This window comes from Engystomops pustulosus, chromosome 9, assembly GCF_040894005.1.
Source record: "Engystomops pustulosus chromosome 9, aEngPut4.maternal, whole genome shotgun sequence".
NCBI lineage: Eukaryota > Metazoa > Chordata > Amphibia > Anura > Leptodactylidae > Engystomops > Engystomops pustulosus.
Window position 1 is genome coordinate 16,433,883 of NC_092419.1, and position 27,813 is coordinate 16,461,695.

General features: G+C 46.7%; 1 protein-coding gene across 2 annotated transcripts; it reads left to right on the forward strand.

Annotated features, from left to right (window-relative positions):
• Positions 1-27,813, forward strand: EXOC3L2 (exocyst complex component 3 like 2). 2 transcript variants are annotated; one of them, XM_072124042.1, is made up of 12 exons: positions 1-120; positions 21,970-22,433; positions 22,840-23,273; positions 24,202-24,356; positions 24,495-24,717; positions 25,446-25,546; positions 25,856-25,966; positions 26,196-26,331; positions 26,680-26,802; positions 26,897-27,052; positions 27,140-27,261; positions 27,402-27,813. In XM_072124042.1, the coding sequence occupies exons 2-12, from the start codon at positions 21,980-21,982 to the stop codon at positions 27,700-27,702; spliced, it is 2,316 nt and encodes a 771-aa protein (XP_071980143.1). In that variant the 5' UTR covers positions 1-120; positions 21,970-21,979; the 3' UTR covers positions 27,703-27,813. The 2 variants fall into 2 exon arrangements, with proteins under 2 accessions (XP_071980143.1, XP_071980142.1); XM_072124041.1 differs by lacking the exon at positions 1-120 and adding an exon at positions 16,159-16,209.

Here is a 27,813-nt window from a genome sequence, read left to right on the forward strand (position 1 = left end):
TAACTTTTATCATCTCCTTCCAGTGAAGTTCTGCTCAAGAGAGGGGGGTGTGCTGTGACTGGAGCGCTGTGCGGGGTGCAGATGGAGAGGACCTCAGTTGGGATTACCCCACGGATCAAGGTAAAGTGGTCCATAGGCCAATCTACAGATAGAAGGAAGAGAGGGAGGACGGTGCAGTGGTGGAGGTGAGGACGTTGAAGTAGTGAAGGTGAGGAAAATGCACCAGTGAAGGTAAGGACAATGCAGTGGTGGAGGTGAGGATGTTTAGGGTGGAGGTGAGAACGTTGCAGGGTGAAGGTGAGGACAGTGCAGTGGTGAAGGTGAGGAAGGTGCAGAGATAGAGGTGCAGATGGTTCAGCAGTGGAGGTGAAGAAGATGCAGCAGTGGTGAGGAAGATGCAGCAGTGGTGAGGAAGATGCAATGGTGGAGTTGAGGTTAGTTCAGGAGTGTTGGGGAGGATGGTGCAGCCGTTGAGCTGAGGATGGTGCAAAGGAGGAAGTGAGGACAGTGCAGTGGGGGAGGTGAGGGCGGTGGTGGAGGTGAGGACCATGTGGTGGTGGAGGTGAGGACGGTTCAGCGGTGAAGGGGGAGGAGATACAGCGGGGGAGGTTAGGACGGTACAGCAGTGGTGGAAGTGAAAAAGATGCAGTGTGGTGTTGAGGATAGTGTAGTGGTAGAAAAGAGGACAGTGCAAAGTTGGAGGGGAGGACTGTGTAGCGAAGAAGGTGAGGACAGTGTAATGGTGAAAGTGAGGATGGTTCAGCAGTTGAGGTAAGGACAGCGCAGCAGTGGAGGTGAGGACAATGCAGGATGGAGGTGAGGATGGTTCAGCGGTGGACGTAAGAATGGTGCAGTATAGGAGGTGAGGACAGTGTAGTGGTGGAAGTGAGGACTACATAACACTGCACCATAATCTTCTGATACTACAATACATCCCTACATAACACTGCACCATAGTCCTCTTATAATACTACAATATACAGGCGGTCCTCTACTTAAGGACACCCAACTTACAGACAACCCATAGATACCGACAGACCCCTCTGACCTCTGGTGAAGCTTTCTGAATGCTTTACTATAGTCCCAGGCAGCAATGATCAGCTGTAAGGTGTCTGTAATGAAGCTTTATTGATAATCCTTGATCCCATTACAGCAAAAAAGGTTTAAACTCCAATTGTCACTGGGGCCAATTTTTTTTTGTCTGAGTCTACCATTATAAAATATACAGTTTCGAATTGCATACAATTTTAACTTAAGAACAAACCTCCGGACCCCATCTTGTACGTAACCCGGGGACTGCCTGTATCCCTACATTCCTGATTTCTCAGAATCATCTTCACCCCATAACATATGATATGGTTATTTGTGATGTGTGGGGAATATATGACATGTTGGTGAATAGTGTGGTCAGTTGTGGTGTGAGGGGTATATGTGATATATGTGGGGGTACAGTGAGGTCAGTTGTGGTGTGAGGGGTATATATGATATATGCGGGGGCACAGTGTGGTCAGTTGTGGTGTGAGGGGTATATATGATATATGTAGGAGCACAGTGTAGTCAGTTGTGGTGTGAGGGGTATATATGATATATGTGGGGCACAGTGTGGTCAGTTGTGGTGTGAGGGATATATATGATATATGTGGGGAAACAGTGTGGTTAGTTGTGGTGTGAGGGGTATATAAGATATATGTGGGGGCACAGTGTTGTCAGTTGTGGTGTGAGGGGTATATATGATATATGGGGGGCACAGTGTGGTCAGTTGTGGTGTGAGGGGTATATATGATATATGTGGGGCACAGTGTGGTCAGTTGTGGTGTGAGGGGTATATATGATATATGTGGGTGGTACAGTGTGGTCAGTAGTGTGAGGAGTATATATGATATATGTGGGGGCACAGTGTGGTCAGTGGTGATGTGAGGGGTATATATGATATATGTGGGGGCACAGTGTGGTCAGTTGTGTTGTGAGGAGTATATATGATATATGTGGGGGCACAGTGTGGTCAGTTGTGGTGTGTGGGGTATATATGATATATGTGGGGGCACAGTGTGGTCAGTTGTGGTGTGAGGGGTATATATGATATATGTGGGGTACAGTGTGGTCAGTTGTGGTGTGAGGGGTATATATGATATATGGGGGGCACAGTGTGGTCAGTTGTGGTGTGAGGGGTATATATGATATATGTGGGGCACAGTGTGGTCAGTTGTGGTGTGAGGGGTATATATGATATATGTGGGGGGGTACAGTGTGGTCAGTTGTGTTGTGAGGAGTATATATGATATATGTGGGGGCACAGTGTGGTCAGTTGTGGTGTGTGGGGTATATATGATATATGTGGGGGCACAGTGTGGTCAGTTGTGGTGTGAGGGGTATATATGATATATTTGGGGTACAGTGTGGTCAGTTGTGGTGTGAGGGGTACATATAATATATGGGGTACAGTGTGGTCAGTTGTAGTGTGAGGGATATATATGATATATGTGGGGGCACAGTGAGGTCAGTGGTGATGTGAGGGGTATATATGATATATGTGGGGGTACAGTGTGGTCAGTGGTGATGTGAGGGGTATATATGATATATATGGGGGCACAGTGTGGTCAGTTGTGGTGTGAGGGGTATATATGATATATATGGGGGCACAGTGTGGTCAGTTGTGGTGTGAGGGGTATATATTATATATGTGGGGCACAGTGTGGTCAGTTGTGGTGTGAGGGATATATATGATATATGTGGGGGCACAGTGTGGTCAGTTGTGGTGTGAGGGATATATATGATATATGTGGGGGCACAGTGTGGTCAGTTGTGGTGTGAGGGGTATATATGATACATGTGGGGGCACAGTGTGGTCAGTTGTGGTGTGAGGGGTATATAAGATATATGTGGGGGTACAGTGTGGTCAGTTGTGGTGTGAGGGATATATATGATATATGTGGGGGCACAGTGTGGTCAGTTGTGGTGTGAGGGATATATATGATATATGTGGGGGCACAGTGTGGTCAGTTGTGGTGTGAGGGGTATATATGATACATGTGGGGGCACAGTGTGGTCAGTTGTGGTGTGAGGGGTATATAAGATATATGTGGGGGTACAGTGTGGTCAGTTGTGGTGTGAGGGATATATATGATGTATGTGGGGGCACAGTGTGGTCACTTGCGGTGTGATGGGTATATATGATATATGTGGGGGTACAGTGTGGTCAGTTGTGGTGTGAGGGATATATATGATATATGTGGGTGTACAGTGTGGTCAGTTGTGGTGTGAGGGATATATATGATATATGTGAGGGGTTAGTGTGGTCAGTTGTGTTGTGAGGGGTATATAAGATATATGTGGGGGTACAGTGTGGTCAGTTGTGGTGTGAGGGATATATATGATGTATGCGGGGGTACAGTGTGGTCAGTTGTGGTGTGAGGGATATATATGATATATGTGGGGGTACAGTGTGGTCAGTTGTGGTGTGAGGGATATATATGATATATGTGGGGGGCACAGTGTGGTCAGTTGTGGTGTGAGGGATATATATGATATTTGTGGGGGCACAGTGTGGTCAGTTGTGGTGTGAGGTGTATATATGATATATGTGGTGGCACGGTGTGGTCAGTTGTGGTGTGAGGGGTATATATGATATATGTGGGTGTACAGTGTGGTCAGTTGTGGTGTGAGGGATATATATGATACATGTGGGGGCACAGTGTGGTCAGTTGTGGTGTGAGGTGTATATATGATATATGTGGGGGTACAGTGTGGTCAGTTGTGGTGTGAGGGGTATATATGATACATGTGGGTGTACAGTGTGGTCAGTTGTGGTGTGAGGGATATATATGATACATGTGGGGGCACAGTGTGGTCAGTTGTGGTGTGAGGGATATATGATATATGTGGGGGCAAAGTGTGGTCAGTTGTGGTGTGAGGGGTATATATGATATATGTGAGGGGTTAGTGTGGTCAGTTGTGGTGTGAGGGGTATATAAGATATATGTGGGGGTACAGTGTGGTCAGTTCTGGTGGGAGGGATATATGTGATATATGTGGGGGTACAGTGTGGTCAGTTGTGGTGTGAGGGATATATATATGTGGGGGGCACAGTGTGGTCAGTTGTGGTGTGAGGTGTATATATGATATATGTGGGGGGCACAGTGTGGTCAGTTGTGGTGTGAGAGATATATATGATATATGTGGGGGCACAGTGTGGTCAGTTGTGGTGTGAGGGGTATATATGATATATGTGGGGGGCACAGTGTGGTCAGTTGTGGTGCGAGGGATATGTATGATATATGTGGGGGCACAGTGTGGTCAGTTATGGTGTGAGGGGTATATATGATATATGTGGGGGCACAGTGTGGTCAGTTGTGGTGTGAGGTGTATATATGATATATGTGGTGGCACGGTGTGGTCAGTTGTGGTGTGAGGGGTATATATGATATATGTGGGGGTACAGTGTGGTCAGTTGTGGTGTGAGGGATATATGATATACAGGCGGTCCCCTACTTAAGGACACCCGACTTACAGACAACCCATAGTTACAGACGGACCCCTCTGCCCACTGTGACCTCTGGTGAAGCTCTCTGGATGCTTTAAAATAGTCCCAGATTGCAATAATCAGCTTAAAATTGTCTGCAATGAAGCTTTATTGATAATTCTTGGTCCTATTACAGCAAAAAAATTTGAAACTCCAATTGTCACTGGGGCAAAAAAAAAAAATTGTCGGGAACTACAATTATAAAGTATACAGTTTCGACTTACATACAAATTCAACTTAAGAACAAACCTACAGTCCCTATCTTGTATGTAACCCGGGGACTGCCTGTATGTGGGGGCAAAGTGTGGTCAGTTGTGGTATGAGGGGTATATATGATATATGTGAGGGGTTAGTGTGGTCAGTTGTGGTGTGAGGGGTATATATGATATATGTGAGGGGTTAGTGTGGTCAGTTGTGGTGTGAGGGGTATATAAGATATATGTGGGGGTACAGTGTGGTCAGTTGTGGTGGGAGGGATATATGTGATATATGTGGGGGTACAGTGTGGTCAGTTGTGGTGTGAGGGATATATATATGTGGGGGGCACAGTGTGGTCAGTTGTGGTGTGAGGTGTATATATGATATATGTGGGGGGCACAGTGTGGTCAGTTGTGGTGTGAGGGATATATATGATATATGTGGGGGCACAGTGTGGTCAGTTGTGGTGTGAGGGGTATATATGATATATGTGGGGGGCACAGTGTGGTCAGTTGTGGTGTGAGGGATATGTATGATATATGTGGGGGCACAGTGTGGTCAGTTATGGTGTGAGAGGTATATATGATATATGTGGGGGCACAGTGTGGTCAGTTGTTGTGTGAGGTGTATATATGATATATGTGGTGGCACGGTGTGGTCAGTTGTGGTGTGAGGGGTATATATGATATATGTGGGGGTACAGTGTGGTCAGTTGTGGTGTGAGGGGTATATATGATATATGTGGGTGTACAGTGTGGTCATTTGTGGTGTGAGGGCAGGGCCGCTTCTGCCATGAGGCGAGGTGAAATCCCCGCCTCAGGCGGCAGATAGCGGACCCCATTTAAAAGCGGCATTTTGCCGCTGGTAGCACGGACTTGCCAATGGCTGGCAGGTCCGTGCCACCTGTAAAATAAATTACATCGCCGCCTTCAAGGCGGTGATGTAATTTATAGGCAGAGCGGTGCAGCACATCGCGCCTGTGTGCACCGCTCTGCAGGACACAGGTCGGCGTGATGACGTCACCACGTGCCCGTGCCGACCTGTGTCCCTTCACAGAGGGCTGTTGGCTGGAGGAGATGAGGGAGCTGCGTGGGAGCCGGAATGGTGAGTGCAGCAGGGGGATCGCTAGATCTTCCTTCCCTCTCTCATAACGATCTGTGTCCTCAGGACACAGATCGTTATGAGACCATGTACAGGGACTGCTTTCCCCAGCAGTTGCTTCACCCTCCGGGAGTAGAAGACTCCCGGAGGATGAAGGCTGAAGGACCTTTGATGATGCAATGGTCACATGACCTGCCGGGGAAAGCAGTACACACACAGAGAGCTGCCTGAGTGAGGTGAGGGGGAGACATGAAGGGGCCAGGGAAGAACATGGGGGACTGTGTGTGGGCACATTACTTACTGGGGGGGCTGTGTGTGGGCACAGTACTTACTGGGGGGGCTGTGTGTGGGCACAGTACTTACTGGGGGGGCTGTGTGTGGGCACATTACTTGCTGGGGGGCTGTGTGATGCACATTACTTACTGGGGGGCTGTGTGATGCACATTACTTACTGGGGGGCTGTGTGAGGCACATTACTTGCTGGGGGGCTGTGTGATGCACATTACTTACTGGGGGGCTGTGTGTGGGCACATTACTTGCTGGGGGGCTGTGTGATGCACATTACTTACTGGGGGGCTGTGTGAGGCACATTACTTGCTGGGGGGCTGTGTGATGCACATTACTTACTGGGGGGCTGTGTGTGGGCACATTACTTACTGGGGGGCTGTGTGTGAGGCACATTACTTGCTGGGGGGCTGTGTGATGCACATTACTTACTGGGGGGCTGTGTGGGGCACATTACTTACTGGGGTCTGTGTGAGGCACATTACTTACTGGGGGGCTGTGTGAGGCACATTACTTACTAGGGGCTGTGTGGGGCACATTACTTACTGGGGGGCTGTGTGTGAGGCACATTACTTACTGGGGGGCTGTGTGAGGCACATTACTTACTGGGGGGCTGTGTGTAGGCACATTACTTACTGGGGGGCTGTGTGAGGCACATTACTTACTGGGGGGCTGTGTGGGGCACATTACTTACTGGGGGGCTGTGTGAGGCACATTACTTACTGGGGGGCTGTGTGAGGCACATTACTTACTGGGGGGCTGTGTGAGGCACATTACTTACTGGGGGGGCTGTGTGAGGCACATTACTTACTGGGGGGGCTGTGTGAGGCACATTACTTACTGGGGGGGCTGTGTGTAGGCACATTACTTACTGGGGGGGCTGTGTGTAGGCACATTACTTACTGGGGGGGCTGTGTGTAGGCACATTACTTACTGGGGGGCTGTGTGTGGGCACATTACTTACTGGGGGGGCTGTGTGTGGGCACATTACTTACTGGGGGGCTGTGTGTGAGGCACATTACTTACTGGGGGGCTGTGTGTGGGCACATTACTTACTGGGGGGGCTGTGTGTGGGCACATTACTTACTGGGGGGGCTGTGTGTGGGCACATTACTTACTGGGGGGCTGTGTGTGGGCACATTACTTACTGGGGGTAGCTGTGGGGGTAATTACTGGGAGGCTGTGGGACACATTACATTGGGGTTGTATGGGGGAAATTTTGGGGGGTTGTATGGGAGACATTACTGGGGGTAATTGTGTGGGGCATGTATACAGCTGAGACTGGATACAGGTGGTGGGGGAGCTGAGACTGTATACGGGGTGTGGGGGGGTGTAGGCTGTGTATACAGGGGGGTAGAAGAAAGGCTGTGTATACAGGGGGATAGGGGAGAGGCTGTATATAAATGGTAGAGAGGAGAGACTATGTATACTCGGCTGTTCATTATTGGGGGAGGCTAAATTAGGGCACCTAATTGAATTGCTCTATATGCTCTAATTTGGGTGACTAAAGGATGTTTTATGTTGAGAATAGTTTTTTCAGTCATGTTGTGAGGATAATATATATTGGAATCACAATCCATTATACTGTAAGTGACTGTGGTATTTTTAGGGACGCCATGGGGAGTTGTGCTGCAAGGAGTTGAAGACATTTCTTTGTGAATTCGGAGGAAAACCAAGGCCAGAAGAAAGCGTAAAGAAATACCCTTCCGGATGGAGTAGATGGTCACCTGTAAGGTACTAGAGGTCACTAATATCTGTGACTAATGACTACTAGTGTGTAAGGTAGCATCACCAGGGGCACGCACGTGCACGCATACACGGGGGGGGAGGGGGGCAGCATTTTAAAATTTCGCCTCAGGCAGCAAAAAGGCTAGAATCGGCCCTGTGTGAGGGATATATATGATATATGTGGGGGCACAGTGTGGTCAGTTGTGGTGTGAGGGGTATATATGATATATGTGGGGGTACAGTGTGGTCAGTTGTGGTGTGAGGGATATATATGATATGTGTGGGGGCACAGTGTGGTCAGTTGTGGTGTGAGGGATATATATGATATATGTGGGAGCACAGTGTGGTCAATTGTGGTATGAGGGGTATATATGATATATGTGAGGGGTTAGTGTGGTCAGTTGTGGTGTGAGGGGTATATAAGATATATGTGGGGGTACAGTGTGGTCAGTTGTGGTGGGAGGGATATATATGATATATGTGGGGGTACAGTGTGGTCAGTTGTGGTGTGAGGGATATATATGATATATGTGGGGGGCACAGTGTGGTCAGTTGTGGTGTGAGGTGTATATATGATATATTTGGGGGGCACAGTGTGGTCAGTTGTGGTGTGAGGGGTATATATGATGTATGTGGGGGTACAGTGTGGGCAGTTGTGGTGTGAGGGGTATATATGATATATGTGGGGGTACAGTGTGGTCAGTTGTGGTGTGAGGGATATATATGATATGTGTGGGGGCACAGTGTGGTCAGTTGTGGTGTGAGGGATATATATGATATATGTGGGGGCACAGTGTGGTCAGTTGTGGTGTGAGGGATATATATGATATATGTGGGGGCACAGTGTGGTCAGTTGTGGTGTGAGGGGTATATGTGATATATGTGGGGGTACAGGGTGGTCAGTTGTGGTGTGAGGGGTATATATGATAAATGTGAGGGGTTAGTGTGGTCAGTTGTGGTGTGAGGGATATATATGATATATGTGGGGGTACAGTGTGGTCAGTTGTGGTGTGAGGGATATATATGATGTATGTGGGGGCACAGTGTGGTCAGTTGTGGTGTGAGGGATATATATCATATATGTGGGGGCACAGTGTGGTCAGTTGTGGTGTGAGGGGTATATAGGATATATGTGGGGGTACAGTGTGGTCAGTTGTGGCGTGAGGGGTATATATGATATATGTGGGGGCACAGTGTGGTCAGTTGTGGTGTCAGGGGTATATATGATATATGTGGGGGTACAGTGTGGTCAATTGTGGTGGAAGGGGTATATATGATATATGTGGGGGTACAGTGTGGTCAGTTGTGGTGTGAGGGATATATATGATATATGTGGGGGTACAGTGTGGTCAGTTGTGGTGTGAGGGGTATATATGATATATGTGGGGGTACAGTGTGGGCAGTTGTGGTGTGAGGGGTATATGTGATATATGTGGGGGCACAGTGTGGTCAGTTGTGGTGTCAGGGGTATATATGATATTTGTGGGGGTACAGTGTGGTCAGTTGTGGTGTGAGGGGTATATATGATATATGTGGGGGTACAGTGTGGTCAGTTGTGGTGTGAGGAATATATATGATATATGTGGGGGTACAGTGTGGTCAGTTGTGGTGTGAGGGATATATATGATATATGTGGGGGCACAGTGTGGTCAGTTGTGGTGTGAGGGATATATATGATATATGTGGGAGCACAGTGTGGTCAGTTGTGGTGTGAGGGATATATGGAGGTGAGGGCAAGGCAGCGGTGGAGGTGAGGATGATGCCGCAGTTGAGGTGAGCATGGTGCAAAGGTGGAGGTGAGGACGATGCAGCAGTTGAGGTGAGCATGTTACAGCAGTGCTGGGGAGGACAGTGCAGTGGTTGAGCTGAGGATGGTGTAAAGGTGGAGGTGAGGAAGTTGCAGCAGTGGAGGTGAGGACAGTGCAGTGGTCGAGGTGAGGACAGTGCAGTGGTGGAGGTGAGGAACATGCAGCGGTGGAGATGAGGATGGTGCAGCAGTGGAAGTGAAGGCGGTGCAGTGGTGGAGGTGAGGATGGTTCGGCAGTGGAGGTGAGGACAGTGCAGTGGTGAGGGAGAGGACAATGCAGCGGTGGAGGTGAGGACGGTACAGCAGTGTTGGGGAGGATGGTGCAGCGGTTGAGCTGAAGATTGTGCAGCGGTGGAGGTGAGGACGATGCAGCAGTGAAGGAGAGCAGTGAGGTATATGTATATGGTAACAGATGCAAGCTTATGGTATAGATACAGTAACAGAACCAAACTCACTGTATAGATGTGGTGACAGAAGCACGATAACTATATACAGGCGGTCCCCTACTTAGTAGGGTGTCCCCTACTAAGGACACCCCTCTGCCCACTGTCACCTTTCTCTGGATCCTTTACTTTACTCCCAGGAGACAAAAAGGGCAGATTTACTCACCCAGCCCTGTCGCAATCCCGCGGTGCATTGTCCGACGAGGATTCGCATCTGCCGCGATTCACTAAGGTCCTACATCTGAGTTCCTACATCCGTCGCTTCTGCGCGCGAGGTCCGCCAGAGTTCACCTTCTTCTTCCCGGTGCTTGTAAGTGCATGTCTTGCGACAAATTTCTAATTGTTAAATCCTGCGCGTTGTCTGAATCCGTCGAGTTGTTTGACGGCCCGCCCCCCGATTTCTGTCGCGTGCAAGGTGGCGCCAATGCGCCAAGGTCCGAAGCAAAAAAATTTTTTGTCTGGATCTACAATTACAAAAATATACAGTTTCGACTTACATACAAATTCAATTTAAGAACAAACCTATGGACCCTATCTTGTACGTAACCTGGGGACTGCCTGTATACATGTAATGGCAGTCATTACAGACTTTAACAACTTGATTGGTCCCTGGTAAGTTCATGGGATGTGGCCAATTTAATTCTACAGATCTAGGTGTTTCCAGACTAAGTCCCTTGTATATTTGCCACCATCTATTGACCATAACTGGTAATGTAGCTGTAATATTATCTGCCTGGGAATGACCAAGAAGAAGTTGTGTTGGATTAATGTCCATCCTGCTCTGCCTTGAGGTTCCTAATTGGTGGATGCCTGGAAGCTCCACCCACATGGAAGCTTATTCATACTCCCTGGGGCTGGAAGTTTCCAGATTGTTCAGATAATGTTTTAGAAAGTTCTATCCTGACACAAGGCCTGCAGACAGCAGCTACTACTGCTGTCACACCTGAGGGTAATCCAACCCCATCAGGCCTGCTGCAGTTCTGACTATATACAGAACCGGCCTAAAATTGCTGCTAAAGCAGCTTCAACCTTCTCCAGCCCCAAGTTCCTGAATCTGGGCTGTGAACTTCTCCTACCAGATTTGCATCCAACCAGCTTCCTCAGACTTTGGCAGATTGGACCACTACCTCATCCTGTTATTCTTGCTGTGTTTAAGTTCTGGAATATAGTAACTGTGAGTTGATGTTCTACATCTTGTCTACGTGTGATCCCTGGCTGCAGCTAACATCACAGCCTCCCCATTTACCATCTACCCAGTGATCCCTTCATACGTATACTGAGGCCTCCCCCTCTTCTCTCAATCCTGGTGTGGATGAGGCCTATTCCACCTGGTCCAAGTGACTGTGACCAGTGTAGCGCTAGGCTGCGCTAATGCCATTAGGTCAGGCCCCAGTGGGAGGACATTGCACATATGGAAACAGAACCAAGATTACTGTACAGATTCAGTAACAGACCCAAATTCACTGTATAGATACGGTAAATGAAGCAAGTACAACACCTGTGCCAACGTATAGGCAAGGGGGTAGTTGCGAATAGCGCCCTCTACCTGTCAGGATCCTTCTGGTGAGCCTGCGCAACTCACCCAATTGATAATGCAGGGGGATTTCAGGTCATCTGCAGCTGTAGCCTCTGCCTGGACAGGCAATAGTCCAATGGGTGTAAGATGTTATCCAATTATAAGGCTGTATTGTAAACTGGAGTGTGATTGGAGAGGTGCTACCACCTGACCAGGGGGAGTATAAAACCCCTGTGCACATGGGAGCACATGGTCTGAGTGAAGAGAGAGTGAGTGTGGAGAACACCTTCAGTGCTGACACAGAAACCAATCCCAGGAACTGAGTCACGAGACTCTAATCCAGAGCTGCAGCTTCCACAGTTTGAACACAGCTCCATCTCCATTATCCCAGTCTGCATCTACTACCAGGCTGGTGAGCTATTCCTGAGGACCACTCTCCATGACCACTCCAGCACCAGAGTCCAGATCTGCTGTTTGACCGTTTAGGCCCATTTCCTGCTACCTGTTGTTCAATAAAGAACCGTAAGTTGATTTGCACAATGTTGCCTCCGTCTGATCCCTGGATACGGCTGTTACCACCACGGGCTTCCCATCCATTACCCAGTGACCTATCTTACAGACACAAAGGGGTTGCCCCAGGGAGAACCAGTACATGCACACACCGCCTGCTGGAAACCTGCCAGGCTGTAGGACATCCCTCCGGTCCCCATAACAAGCACCGTGACACTAGTGTGCCTAGGCCGCAATCACCAGTCACTCCGGTATTCTGGGCCCAGGCTGCCTCCAGGTCCGAAGAGAAGGCCGGACCCCGGTGGGGGATGTTGCACCAGCATAGTGTATAGATATGGTAACAGAAGCAAGCTCACTTTATAAATGTGGTGAGAGAAGTGAGATTACAGTATAGATATGGTTACAAAACTGATCTTTCTATATAGATATAACACAACCACCAAACTTACTGCATAGATATGGTAACAGAACTAAACTTACTGTATTATAGATATGGTAACAGAAGCAACCATGAGATCCAACAGAACTTTGTTCAGATTTTTTTATTGTTGTAGATTGAGGTGACTCCAGGATTTGCACAATCCAGTCCTCTGTTTCTAGAGCTTCGGCAATGATGGGCTGTAACTTTGTCTCTGGAGCTCTGAAAACAGAGACACCTGATGCCCCCTGTTGGTGGCAGTTGGGTAAAACAGGTATAACCTTGATGTGAAATGTTTTGATGCCTGTTTAATCAGTTGTGTTACTACTAGAGATGAGCGAGTATACTCGTCCGAGCTTGATGCTCGTTCGAGTATTAAGGTACTCGAAACGGCTCGTTGCTCGGACGGGTATTTCCCCTGCTCGAGATCGAGCATTTAATTAAAAAAACACAGTGAAGAACAATGAAGAATAGAATAAAAACAGTGAACACAGGATCATTTAAGTGAAAAACACAGTGAAAAACACAGTGAAGAATAGATTACAGATGTTCGGCACATCTGCTTACTTGTCGGGAGATACACACGGAACGGTGCGAACAAAATAGTATGTGAAGAACACATTGAAGAACACGGTGAGCAGGACAGAGACACCAGGGAGCAGCACAGAGACACCGGGGAGCAGCACAGAGACACCGGGGAGCAGCACAGGCAGCGGCAGGCACGGAGATATCGTGGGCAGCGGCAGGCACGGAGACAACGGGGCAGCGGCAGGCACGGAGACACCGGGGCAGCGGCTGGCACGGAGACACCGGGGCAGCGGCAGGCACGGAGACATCGTGGGCAGCGGCAGGCACGGAGACACCGGGGCAGCGGCAGGCACGGAGACATCGTGGGCAGCGGTAGGCACGGAGACATCGTGGGCAGCGGCAGGCACGGAGACATCGGGGCAGCGGCAGGCACGGAGACACCGGGGCAGCGGCAGGCACGGAGACACCGGGGAGCAGCGGCAGGCACGGAGACACCGGGGCAGCGGCAGGCACGGAGACACCGGGGCAGCGGCAGGCACGGAGACACCGGGGGAGCGGCAGGCACTGAGACACCGGGGGAGCGGCAGGCACGGAGACACCGGGGCAGCGGCAGGCACGGAGACACCGGGGGAGCGGCAGGCACGGAGACACCGGGGCAGCGGCAGGCACGGAGACACTGGGGAGCAGCGGCGGGCACGGAGACACGGGCAGCGGCAGGCACGGAGACACAGGGGCAGCGGCGGGCACGGAGACACCGGGAAAGGCGGGCACGGAGACACCGGGGCAGCGGCGGGCACGGAGGCACCGGGGCAGCGGTGGGCACGGAGACAGCGGGGCAGCGGCGGGCACGGAGACAGCGGGAAGGGCAGAGAGATCGGGGAGACTTCAGTGGAAGAAGAGGAGCGGATCCCGGGACAGCGTATCTCCCGACAAGTAAGCAGATGTGCCGAACAATCTATTCTGCACTGTGTTCTGCACTGTGTTTTTCACTTACATGATCCTGTGTTCACTGTTTTTATTCTATTCTTCCCTGTTCTTCACATCTGCTAACTTGTCGGGAGATAATATACGCGCGCGGAACAGTGAAGAATAGATTGCAGATGTTTGCATACATCTGCTAACTTATCAGAAGACATTCTATTTCAATTAAATAAAACATTTTATTCTCCCATTGACTTCAATGGGGCTCGTTATTCGAGACGAGCACTCGAGCATCAGGAAAAGTTTGTCTCGAATAACGAGCACCCGAGCATTTTAGTGCTCGCTCATCTCTAGTTACTACAGATGAAATGTTTCTCTGTGACTAATAATACTCCATGTTAAGGGGGGAGGGGGGGTCCGCTCTTTGGGGGCATTTTTAAAATTTATCACAAATTGTACTTTTTAGTGGCGCCATTTCATATTCCAGGCCGTGTACTGGAAAGCTGGAAAAATAAAGTGTTGTGAAATTGACAAAAATACTAATTTTCTTGTGGGCTCAATTTTTAGGGCTTTTACTGTGCGCTCCATATGACACCGCCCCCTTTATTCTTTGGGTTTCTGCGATCACAAGGATCTATAGTGGATAATTCAGAGGTGCTCAGACCTGTGTGGGGGGTCATCTTTTACGGGACACGTTGACGTTTTCATTTATATCAATTTGAGATTTATGTGACCGTTTCATCATTTTTGATTCAAATATTTATGGATGGATAAATGGGGAAAAGGTGTGGATTTGGGTGCAATTTTCCCCGAATAACTGTTTTAAAATTTTCATAGAACGGGCGACGCCCACCATGTTTAGGATTTTTACAGTTGATTTTTATATATGTCCTGGAAAAAAAGGGGGTGGTGTCAATTTTTAAGATTTGTTTTATATTTTATATATTTTTTTTTACATTTTTTACATTTCTTTTTACTATTATTTAAGGCCCCTTAGGGTACTTTAACCCAGTGGGGTCTTATCGCTCATACAATATACTCCAATACTACTGTACTGCAGTATATTGTAGTTTTCCCGGGTATCTCTAATAGCCACTGGCAGCTATAACAGTTCAGTATCCATCTTAGGCCTACAAGTTTCTGAGACTGTCTTGGCAACCAATCTGCGCCATCCGATGACATCATGGGGGGGGGTGATGCAATCCATAATAGCGCCGGCCACTGGCAGCACTGTTGGGTGCAGCAGCTGGGCTCAACTGAACAGGTTAACTGCCACGGTAGGTGCTGGTGCAGATAGAGGTAGGTGTCTGCTGTGTTATACAGCTGACACCTGCAGTGAATGGACAGGGCTCAATCTCTGCAGCACCACATACTATAAGCTACACACAATATAATGTGTTTTTATTTTATTAATATATTTGTATATTTTTTATTTATTACTAAAGCCAAGCTTAGTGTTACCAGTAATAAGACAAGCACCAACCCCATGACCATTACCCCAGTACTTACCTCCACCAGGGGTGCCAGGTACAAGCTACACATAAGCCACACATAAGATAAGAGGTACCATGGTCCGGGGGCCACACATAAGATAAGAGGCACCATGGTCCGGGGGCCACACATAAGATAAGAGGCACCATGGTCCGGGGGCCACACATAAGATAAGAGGCACCATGGTCCGGGGGCCACACATAAGATAAGAGGTACCATGGTCCAGGGGCCACACATAAGATAAGAGGCACCATGGTCCGGGGGCCACACATAAGATAAGAGGTACCATGGTCCGGGGGCCACACATAAGATAAGAGATACCATGGTCCGGGGGCCACACATAAGATAAGAGATACCATGGTCCGGGGGCCACACATAAGATAAGAGATACCATGGTCCGGGGGCCACACATAAGAGATACCATGGTCCGGGGGCCACACATAAGATGGGTGAAGGGGTCAAGGTGACAATATTTGGCGACAAACTTTTTCTTGTTGTTTTTATATTTGTGGATTTGTTTTCGTGCCTCCACTTTCCTCTCATTTCCTCCGTTGTGTATTAAAGATGGCGGCCAACGGGTCGAGACCTTGGCATTTCCTTGAGACAAGCCAAGGTTTCCTGTAGGTGGGGAGGGGAGAGAGGTGACAGGAATGGGACGGGATGGGAAGGGAGATTTCCTGTCTCCATTTATATCCCACACACTACAAGACACGAAGGAGCAGCAGAGAGATAGACAACGTCGGGGTGAGTGCTGGGGGGGACTGGGGGCCACCGGGCCCCCGACTGTGGATGGAGGGAAGATGCTGGGAATGGATAGAAACATTGGGGGGCCAGGGTATAATAGATATAATATTACACATAATATAATACAGGTGCAGACGATATAACACATTATAATACATAGTATAAATAATAAGCACACAATACAGAGTATAACACACTATAAAGTACAGGTTATAATAGACGACATTGTACAAAACACTAAATAATACAGATTATAACTCACATTAGAATCCAGGTTATCATAGACTATAAAATACACTTTAATAGTGTTTAATACAGTGTTTTATAATAATATATGTGCAGCTGGTATAACCTGGGGATCTCCTGTATATAGTGATATATGTGCAGCCGGTATAACCTGGGGATCTCCTGTATATAATGATATATGTACAGCCGGTATAACCTGGGGATCTCCTGTATATAATGATATATGTACAGCTGGTATAACCTGGTGATCTCCTGTATATAATGATATATGTACAGCTGGTATAACCTGGGGATCTCCTGTATATAATGATATATGTACAGCTGGTATAACCTGGGGATCTCCTGTATATAATGATATATGTACAGCCGGTATAACCTGGGGATCTCCTGTATATAATGATATATGTACAGCCAGTATAACCTGGGGATCTCCTGTATATAATGATATATGTACAGCCGCTATAACCTGGGGATCTCCTGTATATAATGATATATGTGCAGCCGGTATAACCTGGGGATCTCCTGTATATAATGATATATGTACAGCTGGTATAACCTGGGGATCTCCTGTATATAATGATATATGTACAGCCGGTATAACCTGGGGATCTCCTGTATATAATGATATATGTGCAGCCGGTATAACCTGGTGATCTCCTGTATATAATGATATACATACAGCTGGTATAACCTGGGGATCTCCTGTATATAATGATATATGTACAGCTGGTATAACCTGGGGATCTCCTGTATATAATGATATATGTACAGCTGGTATAACCTGGGGATCTCCTGTATATAATGATATATGTACAGCTGGTATAACCTGGGGATCTCCTGTATATAATGATATATGTACAGCTGGTATAACCTGGGGATCTCCAGTATATAATGATATATGTACAGCCGGTATAACCTGGGGATCTCCTGTATATAATGATATATGTACAGCCGGTATAACCTGGGGATCTCCTGTATATAATGATATACATACAGCTGGTATAACCTGGGGATCTCCTGTATATAATGATATATGTACAGCTGGTATAACCTGGGGATCTCCTGTATATAATGGTATATGTACAGCTGGTATAACCTGGGGATCTCCTGTATATAATGATATATGTACAGCCGGTATAACCTGGGGATCTCCTGTATATAATGATATATGTACAGCCGGTATAACCTGGGGATCTCCTGTATATAATGATATATGTACAGCCGGTATAACCTGGGGATCTCCTGTATATAATGATATATGTACAGCTGGTATAACCTAGGGATCTCCTGTATATAATGATTTATGTACAGCCGGTATAACCTGGGGATCTCCTGTATATAATGATATATGTACAGCCGGTATAACCTGGGGATCTCCTGTATATAATGATATATGTACAGCTGGTATAACCTGGGGATCTCCTGTATATAATGATATATGTACAGCCAGTATAACCTGGGGATCTCCTGTATATAATGATATATGTACAGCTGGTATAACCTGGGGATCTCCTGTATATAATGATATATGTACAGCCGGTATAACCTGGAGATCTCCTGTATATAATAATATATGTACAGCCGGTATAACATGGGGATCTCCTGTATATAATGATATATGTACAGGTGGTATAACCTGGGGATCTCCTGTATATATTATATATGTGCAGCCGGTATAACCTGGGAATCTCCTGTATATAATGATATATGTACAGCTGGTATAACCTGGGGATCTCCTGTATATAATGATATATATACAGCCGGTATAACCTGGGGGTCTCCTGTATATAATGATATATGTACAGCCGCTATAACCTGGGGATCTCCTGTATATAATGATATATGTACAGCTGGTATAACCTGGGAATCTCATGTATATAATGATATATGTACAGCTGGTATAACCTGGGGATCTCCTGTATATAATGATATATATACAGCTGGTATAACCTGGGCATCTCCTGTATATAATGATATATGTACAGCCGGTATAACCTGGAGATCTCCTGTATATAATGATATATGTACAGCCGGTATAACCTGGGGATCTCCTGTATATAATGATATATGTACAGCCGGTATAACCTGGAGATCTCCTGTATATAATGATATATGTACAGCCGGTATAACCTGGGGATCTCCTGTATATAATGATATATGTACAGCCGGTATAACCTGGGGATCTCCTGTATATAATGATATATGTACAGCCGGTATAACCTGGGGATCTCCTGTATATAATGATATATGTACAGCAGGTATAACCTGGGGATCCCCTGTATATAGTGATATATGTACAGCTGGTATAACCTGGGGATCTCCTGTATATAATGATATATGTACAGCCGGTATAACCTGGGGATCTCCTGTATATAATGATATATGTACAGCCGGTATAACCTGGGGATCTCCTGTATATAATGATATATGTACAGCCGGTATAACCTGGGGATCTCCTGTATATAATGATATATGTACAGCCGGTATAACCTGGGGATCTCCTGTATATAATGATATATATACAGCCGGTATAACCTGGGGGTCTCCTGTATATAATGATATATGTACAGCCGGTATAACCTGGGGATCTCCTGTATATAATGATATATATACAGCCGGTATAACCTGGGGATCTCCTGTATATAGTGATATATGTACAGCCGGTATAACCTGGGGATCTCCTGTATATAATGATATATGTACAGCCGGTATAACCTGGGGATCTCCTGTATATAATGATATATGTACAGCTGGTATAACCTGGGGATCTCCTGTATATAATGATATATATACAGCCGGTATAACCTGGGGGTCTCCTGTATATAATGATATATGTACAGCCGCTATAACCTGGGGATCTCCTGTATATAATGATATATGTACAGCTGGTATAACCTGGGAATCTCATGTATATAATGATATATGTACAGCTGGTATAACCTGGGGATCTCCTGTATATAATGATATATATACAGCCGGTATAACCTGGGCATCTCCTGTATATAATGATATATGTACAGCCGGTATAACCTGGAGATCTCCTGTATATAATGATATATGTACAGCTGGTATAACCTGGGCATCTCCTGTATATAATGATATATGTACAGCCGGTATAACCTGGAGATCTCCTGTATATAATGATATATGTACAGCCGGTATAACCTGGGGATCTCCTGTATATAATGATATATGTACAGCCGGTATAACCTGGGGATCTCCTGTATATAATGATATATGTACAGCTGGTATAACCTGGGGATCTCCTGTATATAATGATATATATACAGCTGGTATAACCTGGGCATCTCCTGTATATAATGATATATGTACAGCCGGTATAACCTGGAGATCTCCTGTATATAATGATATATGTACAGCTGGTATAACCTGGGCATCTCCTGTATATAATGATATATGTACAGCCGGTATAACCTGGAGATCTCCTGTATATAATGATATATGTACAGCCGGTATAACCTGGGGATCTCCTGTATATAATGATATATGTACAGCAGGTATAACCTGGGGATCCCCTGTATATAGTGATATATGTACAGCTGGTATAACCTGGGGATCTCCTGTATATAATGATATATGTACAGCCGGTATAACCTGGGGATCTCCTGTATATAATGATATATGTACAGCCGGTATAACCTGGGGATCTCCTGTATATAATGATATATATACAGCCGGTATAACCTGGGGGTCTCCTGTATATAATGATATATGTACAGCCGCTATAACCTGGGGATCTCCTGTATATAATGATATATGTACAGCTGGTATAACCTGGGAATCTCATGTATATAATGATATATGTACAGCTGGTATAACCTGGGGATCTCCTGTATATAATGATATATGTACAGCCGGTATAACCTGGGGATCTCCTGTATATAGTGATATATGTACAGCCGGTATAACCTGGAGATCTCCTGTATATAATGATATATGTATAGCCGGTATAACCTGGGGATCTCCTGTATATAATGATATATGTACAGCCGGTATAACCTGGGGATCTCCTGTATATAATGATATATGTACAGCTGGTATAACCTGGGGATCTCCTGTATATAATGATATATGTACAGCTGGTATAACCTGGGGATCTCCTGTATATAATGATATATGTACAGCCGGTATAACCTGGGGATCTCCTGTATATAATGATATATGTACAGCCGGTATAACCTGGGGATCTCCTGTATATAATGATATATGTACAGCCGGTATAACCTGGGGATCTCCTGTATATAATGATATATGTACAGCTGGTATAACCTGGGGATCTCCTGTATATAATGATATATGTACAGCAGGTATAACCTGGGGATCCCCTGTATATAGTGATATATGTACAGCTGGTATAACCTGGGGATCTCCTGTATATAATGATATATGTACAGCTGGTATAACCTGGGGATCTCCTGTATATAATGATATATGTACAGCCGGTATAACCTGGGGATCTTCTGTATATAATGATATGTGTACAGCTACTATAACCTGGGGCTCTCCTGTATATAATGATATATGTACAGCCGGTATAACCTGGGGATCCCTGTATATAATGATATATGTACAGCTGGTATAACCTGGGGATCTCCTGTATATAGTGATATATGTACAGCCGGTATAACCTGGGGATCTCCTGTATATAATGATATATGTACAGCCGGTATAACCTGGGGATCTCCTGTATATAATGATATATGTACAGCCGGTATAACCTGGGGATCTCCTGTATATAAGGATATATGTACAGCCGGTATAACCTGGGGATCTCCTGTATATAAATGATATATGTACAGCCGGTATAACCTGGAGATCTCCTGTATATAATGATATATGTACAGCCGGTATAACCTGGGGATCTCCTGTATATAATGGTATATATACAGCCGGTATAACCTGGGGATCTCCTGGGGATGATATATGTACAGCTGGTATAACCTGGGGATCTCCTGTATATAATGATATATGTACAGCTGGTATAACCTGGGGATCTCCTGTATATAGTGATATATGTACAGCCGGTATAACCTGGGGATCTCCTGTATATAATGGTATGTGTACAGCCGGTATAACCTGGGGATCTCCTGTATATAATGATATATGTACAGCTGGTATAACCTGGGGATCTCCTGTATATAATGATATATGTACAGCTGGTATAACCTGGGGATCTCCTGTATATAGTGATATATGTACAGCCGGTATAACCTGGGGATCTCCTGTATATAATGGTATGTGTACAGCTGATATAACCTGGGGATCTCCAGGTTATACAATACAGGACATGCTGCTGTGGCATAGACTATGGTCTCTCTGTTGTCACCTTTCAGCCTCCTCTTTTAGCCTCTGATGCTTGTCCATGTCTCTCCCATTTTTCGGATTCCCTGTCCCCCTTCTGGCTTTGCCTGGGCCTTCTCCTGTCCTTGCTATAGTACTTTTCTTCAGAAGACAGATCATTGATGGTGATGAAAGTTGTCTCTGTTTCTTCAGAACGGAGACCATGCCAGTAACAGCACCAAACCCCTTTGACGAGACCACACCCATGGATCGTCCGGCCCCTGAAGGGGGCAACCCCTTCCTTGACCATGAAGAGGACAGTAAGAGAGAATCTTTGGGGTCAGATGCAAAGCGCCGAGGAACACTTGAGAAAATTGCTGGACTTTCACCTTTCTGGAAAGGAACGAAAGGTCTTTTGGGGGTGAGAGGAGTCCCAGAGAAAAGGCGTGGGAGAAGGAAATCAGAGGATGTCAGCCTCTTGTCTCTCGGCCGTAAAAAGGATGATGAAGAGGGCAGCGGTCCTGGTGGAGGAGTCAAGCGCCTCTCCTTCCTATGGCTTGGTGGCAGTGGAGGAAGTGGTGGGAATCGGTCACACCGGGAGTCAATGGTGGAAGTGGTTCCTGAACGGAATGAGGTGGTTACTCGAGAAGTTGAGAAGCCTCGAGAGCCGCTCTCTGGTAAGTCCTCCTGGTTTCCTTGTAATATGTGGCCCATGTAGTGTAGACGTAGGGTGAGCTACTCATTGGCCCAGATTTACTGAAGCCCCGGAGTGGTCTGTCCTATCTCATTGCAATTTTACTTACTGTCCAGACTTTTACAAAATAGGTTCTCTCTATTTACATGGATTTTTCCAGTAGACATAGGTGGTGTCCACCTACAGTATATAAGTGACACAAGCTCTTTTCCACCTATGGAATTTTGTATTTTTGTTAGGCTTAGACTACAGGGAAAATGCTCTCCCCAATATTCTTTGATGAGACAAAGCCTTGGGGTTGGGTCTCTGAATTCATCACATGTAACCAGACTATCCAATGTTGCCACTGACAACATCAAGTCATCTAATTTTCTCCTCCTTTTTCCTAGTCCTAGAGATCCTTCAGCTCATCCAGCGCCGGGAGCTGCGATCGGCTGATCAGCATATCATAGAACTAGAGGCCGAATGTGACGTAGACCTGAGTCCCGGGAGTCTGCGGAGTCCGGGCCGGCAAGCCAAAGATGTCACTCTACTGTATGAGGCCCTGATGAAGGAGATGTGGGCAGTGGTCGAAGAGTCTCTCAATAATAAAGGGAAACATCTCAAACTCAATGAGGTCATTGGTGTCATCCAGCAAGAGGATGCTCGGGTAAACCTTCCTGGGAACAGAAATATGAGGGCCCACTGGGCGGGGGCCGTGCTGAGGAGTGTGAAACACAGGTTAAAGAGCAACCTAGAGGGCAAGATGGGATCTCTGCCGTCTCAGGCCGACAGGGTAAAGAGGATTGTGGTGGAAGACCTAACCTCCGTGAAGAACTATCTGGTAAGTGGGCAAATACACCAGTTCACACAAATGTCCAAATGTACTCTCACACGGGGGTGCATTTACCTGTTCAGGAGGGAAAAGTCTCATCATGGTGGACATATTGGGGCACATTTACTTACCGGTCCCTCGGAGTTCCCAAAGTGCATTGTCCATGTATAATGCCCTGTGCCGCGATTCACTAAGATTGTGCACCCGATATCCTGCATGTGTCGCTTCCCCGCTCAGGTCCGCCGGAGTTCACCTTCTTCTTCCTGGTGCACGTAAGTGCATTGGATGCGACACAATTTGAATCTTAAATCCTGCGCTCAGTCCGAATCAGTCGGCCCGCCCCCCGATTTCTGTTAATCTCTTTGTCTCCATGGGTGAGTGAAGCAGTCTGTGCAGAAGACAGTGTGGATTATTTACTAAGGGTTGGGCGCTGCACTTTCGTCGGACTGTGCACCATTTTGTGGGATTACACGTCTTGCACAGGTATTTAAGAAATCTGTGCGCTGGGATTGTGGCGCGGCTGCACTGCTTCCATGTGACACAAATTAGAGGGTGGGCCATCGGACGGTCCAACGGATTCAGACTGAGCGCGGGATTTAACTTTCAAATTATGTCGTAAGCCCTTACATGCACCACTATGGTGAACTCCGGGGACCTGAGCGGGGAAGCGACACCTGCAGGATATCGGGTGCACGATATTAGTGAATCGCCGCACAGTGCATTATAGTCGGACAATGCACTTTCTGTGAACTCCGGTGACCCTGCAAGTAAATGTGTCCCAGTGGCTGTTGCCATTGGTACGTGCAACTGTATAGTTTCCAATTCCGCTTTAGGATAAACCAGAAAATAAATATGTGGTGTTCACAACTCTGCCATTTCAGGGTGTCTCAAACCATGACCTTTGATCCCAGCTCAATCATGTGACTTCTGTTCCCAGGTCTGTTCATACCCCAGGGACTTTGAGGTTTTTCACATCTACCTTTCTGCCTACCATCAAGGAGTCGCTGAGTGGCTGGGCGCAGCAGCTGAGCGTGACCTGGACACTAACGACATCTACTTCATCCTAGACTGGAACAGCAATGTCTACTGCAGGTAAGGGGCAGCACAGTTGGGGGTAGCACTGGAGAGGGGGGCAAAAAAGATAAGGGCCAGCTCAGTGGAAGGAGGGCGGGGTGACATGCTGGGTGATGGGAATGGAGTGTTATCCTGGTGTCCGATCTCTCTATACAGGGATATCCTCTGCAGACCAGAGATTTCCCCACTTATTAACCCTTATGAGTTAGGTCCACTGCTGACCAGTGACACTCGGACCCTACTGGAGCAGCAGTATGTCAGCATCATACAGCAACGCATCTCCCACAGACTGGATGAAGAACTTAAAGTGGAACAAGATCGCTGGAATCAGATGAGAAATGAAGATCTCCTTTCAGGGTTCAACGGGAGAGTCATTCAGGTATCTCTTAAACATCTATTAATTCTTTGAACACTGTCCATTATCTGATCTCTGACCTTTGTCCATCATCTGATCACTGCCAATGTGCATCACCTTCCTGTAGATTATCTCTCTGACTGCAGTCAATAACTTGATTTTAAATTATTATGGCTGTCCATTATCTGATCTCAAACCTCAGTCCATCATCTGGTCCGTAACCGCTGCCTTTCATCTGACCTATGACCGTCTGTCATCTCAATTGTGAATGCTGTTCATCACCTGATCTCTTGCTGCTGCCCATCACGTAATCTCTGACCACTTTTAATCATCTGATCTCTGACCACTGTCTATGACCTAAGCCCTGTCCATCATCTGCTCTCTGATCTTTGATCACCTGATCTCCAGCCCTAGGTTGATTGGTGACCATCACCTGATCTCTGACCACTGTCCATCATGTAATCCCTGACTGTTGTATATCATCTACTTCCTGATCGCTGGCCATCATCTGCTCTTTTAACGCTGTTACTCACCTGAAATCATCCCCTCACTTGTCCATCACCTGAATTCTAACTTCTGGTTTGAATCCTTGGCTACTGTCCATCTTCTGTTCTTTGGCTGCTGTACATCATCTGATCCTTCTCAATGCTCTTCATCTCAGACTGAGGTCAGAGATCAATTGATAGGCAGCGATCAATCACCAGATCTCTGAACACTGTCCATTATCTGATTTTTGTTCCCTTCTCCACTAGATCATGAAGCCGCACATTGACCGAGCGCCGCTGATCTCTGAAGGGTTCGGGGTTATGGTGTCTCTCTGCTGTCTTGGCTGCTTTTCTGATTTTCTGTGCAGGTAGTTTTTATAGGGACTATGTTTAGGGACTATGGGACCTGTAATCTAAACTTGACACTTATATATCACAGGTCACAAACAATGGTCAAAAGTTGGGATCACAAGTCATTGGGGCAGATTTATCAAGCAGTCTGAAAGTCAGAATATTTCCAGTTGCCCATGGCAACCAATCACAGCTCAGCTTTCATTTCACCAGTGCTCATGAATATTTTAAAGGGGAGCTGTGATTGGTTGCCATGGGCAATTGGAAATATTCTGACTTTCAGACTGCTTGATAAATCTGCCCCATTCTCTTCTTTCCTCGAGCAGATTTCACAAATCTATAGAGCGATTTTATTTGGAGCAGGAAGCACTGACAGAGAGGACCGAGGCCGTCATCTACCACGTCATAAGTATCGTCAACTGCTGCCCCCCATTCCGGTGAGTGGCCCTCACATTCATTGTAACACAAATGCTGGAAAAGTATTGACACACAATTTCAGGTCTTCCAGCCTTGTGTTCAACCCAAGGGGCAACACTTTAAACATGTCAAATAGCTGTGCATCACAGGGGACGTCCCCAATTGTTGCTACTTACTGCCTAATGGCAGATGGAGCTGACTAATACATGTGCTCCTTGTATAGATATAACCCTGAAATCTTCTTCTCAGAGAATTTGCATGTCGGATGGCGGAACTTGCTAAAGGTGATGAAGTGGACCTCCTGAACCAGGCCAAAGGGTCCCTGGACCGTATCACTGTACTTGCCACCACAGTCATCTCTGACCTGATTCTGCACGAAATCAAGGTAGGGCCACCATGTCACTGGTGAGGCTCACATCTAAGGATCTATACACACATGGTGGGAAAGGCTTCTGCTCCATGGGGTAGTCATATGTGTCCTGCTATCATACAAGTGACCTATATACACGTAGCATACATATTGCTCGTTATACAACTAGACTGTACAGTGGTATATAAGGAGTACAGGTGTATCTGTAAAGGGAAATCCAGGCGGCACAAGCATAGATGTGGTTATGTGGGATGTACAAGCATAGCCACATACACCTGTAAATACCACCACATGCACAGGCAGTAAAGTCATTGCACCCTCCATCACATCTTTCTCTGTTCTTTGTAATTCTACATACAACAGCCATTTTCCAAGAAGCTCCTGGGTCGTCGATGGCTGAACAATTCAGATGCCTGTGATGGGATTGTGTCCATTCTGGGGGAACGGACAGCTGCACTGCGGAAACTAAGCCAGGGACCTTACCAGGTATAAGGAGAGGGGGGCACAATTTTCTTAATTGATTTGGGTGGTGCTAGAAGGTATTAAAGATATTGTGCTGATATGGTGGACTGGTTCCCAGGCCACCATATCAGAGCTTCATCGCAGAATCTTGTTGGAGCTGGTTCGGCCTCTCATCCAAGGCAAAATCTCCTGCACTGCTTCAAAGACCAGAAGAAAAGTGGCCTCCAAGTTGAGAGAAGAGTCTAAGCAGCTGGGGCAGATCTTCAGCAGGTTGGTAAGTGATGGTTCCTACAGCTACAAGTCTAGAGTCCCTGAGCTGCTCAATATTTTTTACATCACCTTTGATTGCTTTTTTTTTTAGGAATCTCCCCAGACCATCCTGGACCAGGTAATGCACCGTCTGACAGAGATCCTGGTCCTGGAGGATATACCATCTATCCAGATGGAAGTTGGAATGCTGGTGTCCGACTTCCCGGACTTCAGGTCAGTGCATGATACTAATGGCTTCACAGGGCAGGGATATGGTATCTGGATTGGGCACTGTGCTTTCTCTGTCTCTGCCCTCTCTTGTTCTTCAAGCTGCCATGATTCAATCCATACTGAAAAACATCTTTTTGTCTCAGGAAGCGTCATCTGTCTTCTCTCCTGGATGTTCGTGGCCTGTGGGACCCCAGCTCCAGGCAGCAGATCTTGGGTGTTCTTCATGACTTAGAGGGTGCTGATGCTCTGCCTCCTTGTCGAGGAGCCCCAGGTTTTTTCTCTGACATTGGCATCACACGAGACACCCGCTGCATAAATATCTCCCTCTCCAGGGCTTCCCAACTTGGTCGCAGGACTCTAACCCGGCTCACCCAAAGAGGAAGAAGCGTTTCAAGTCCTACTAATGTTGGCTTAGGTAATGGGGATGAGGATACACAGCTCTAGAGACCTACAACTGTGTGCGACCAGGGTCAGTGGTCATTATGGAAGCTTCCCAAGATGTAGATACAAGAGAGATGGACTTATGTCTGGCATGTCCCTTGTCAGGCTGTCACT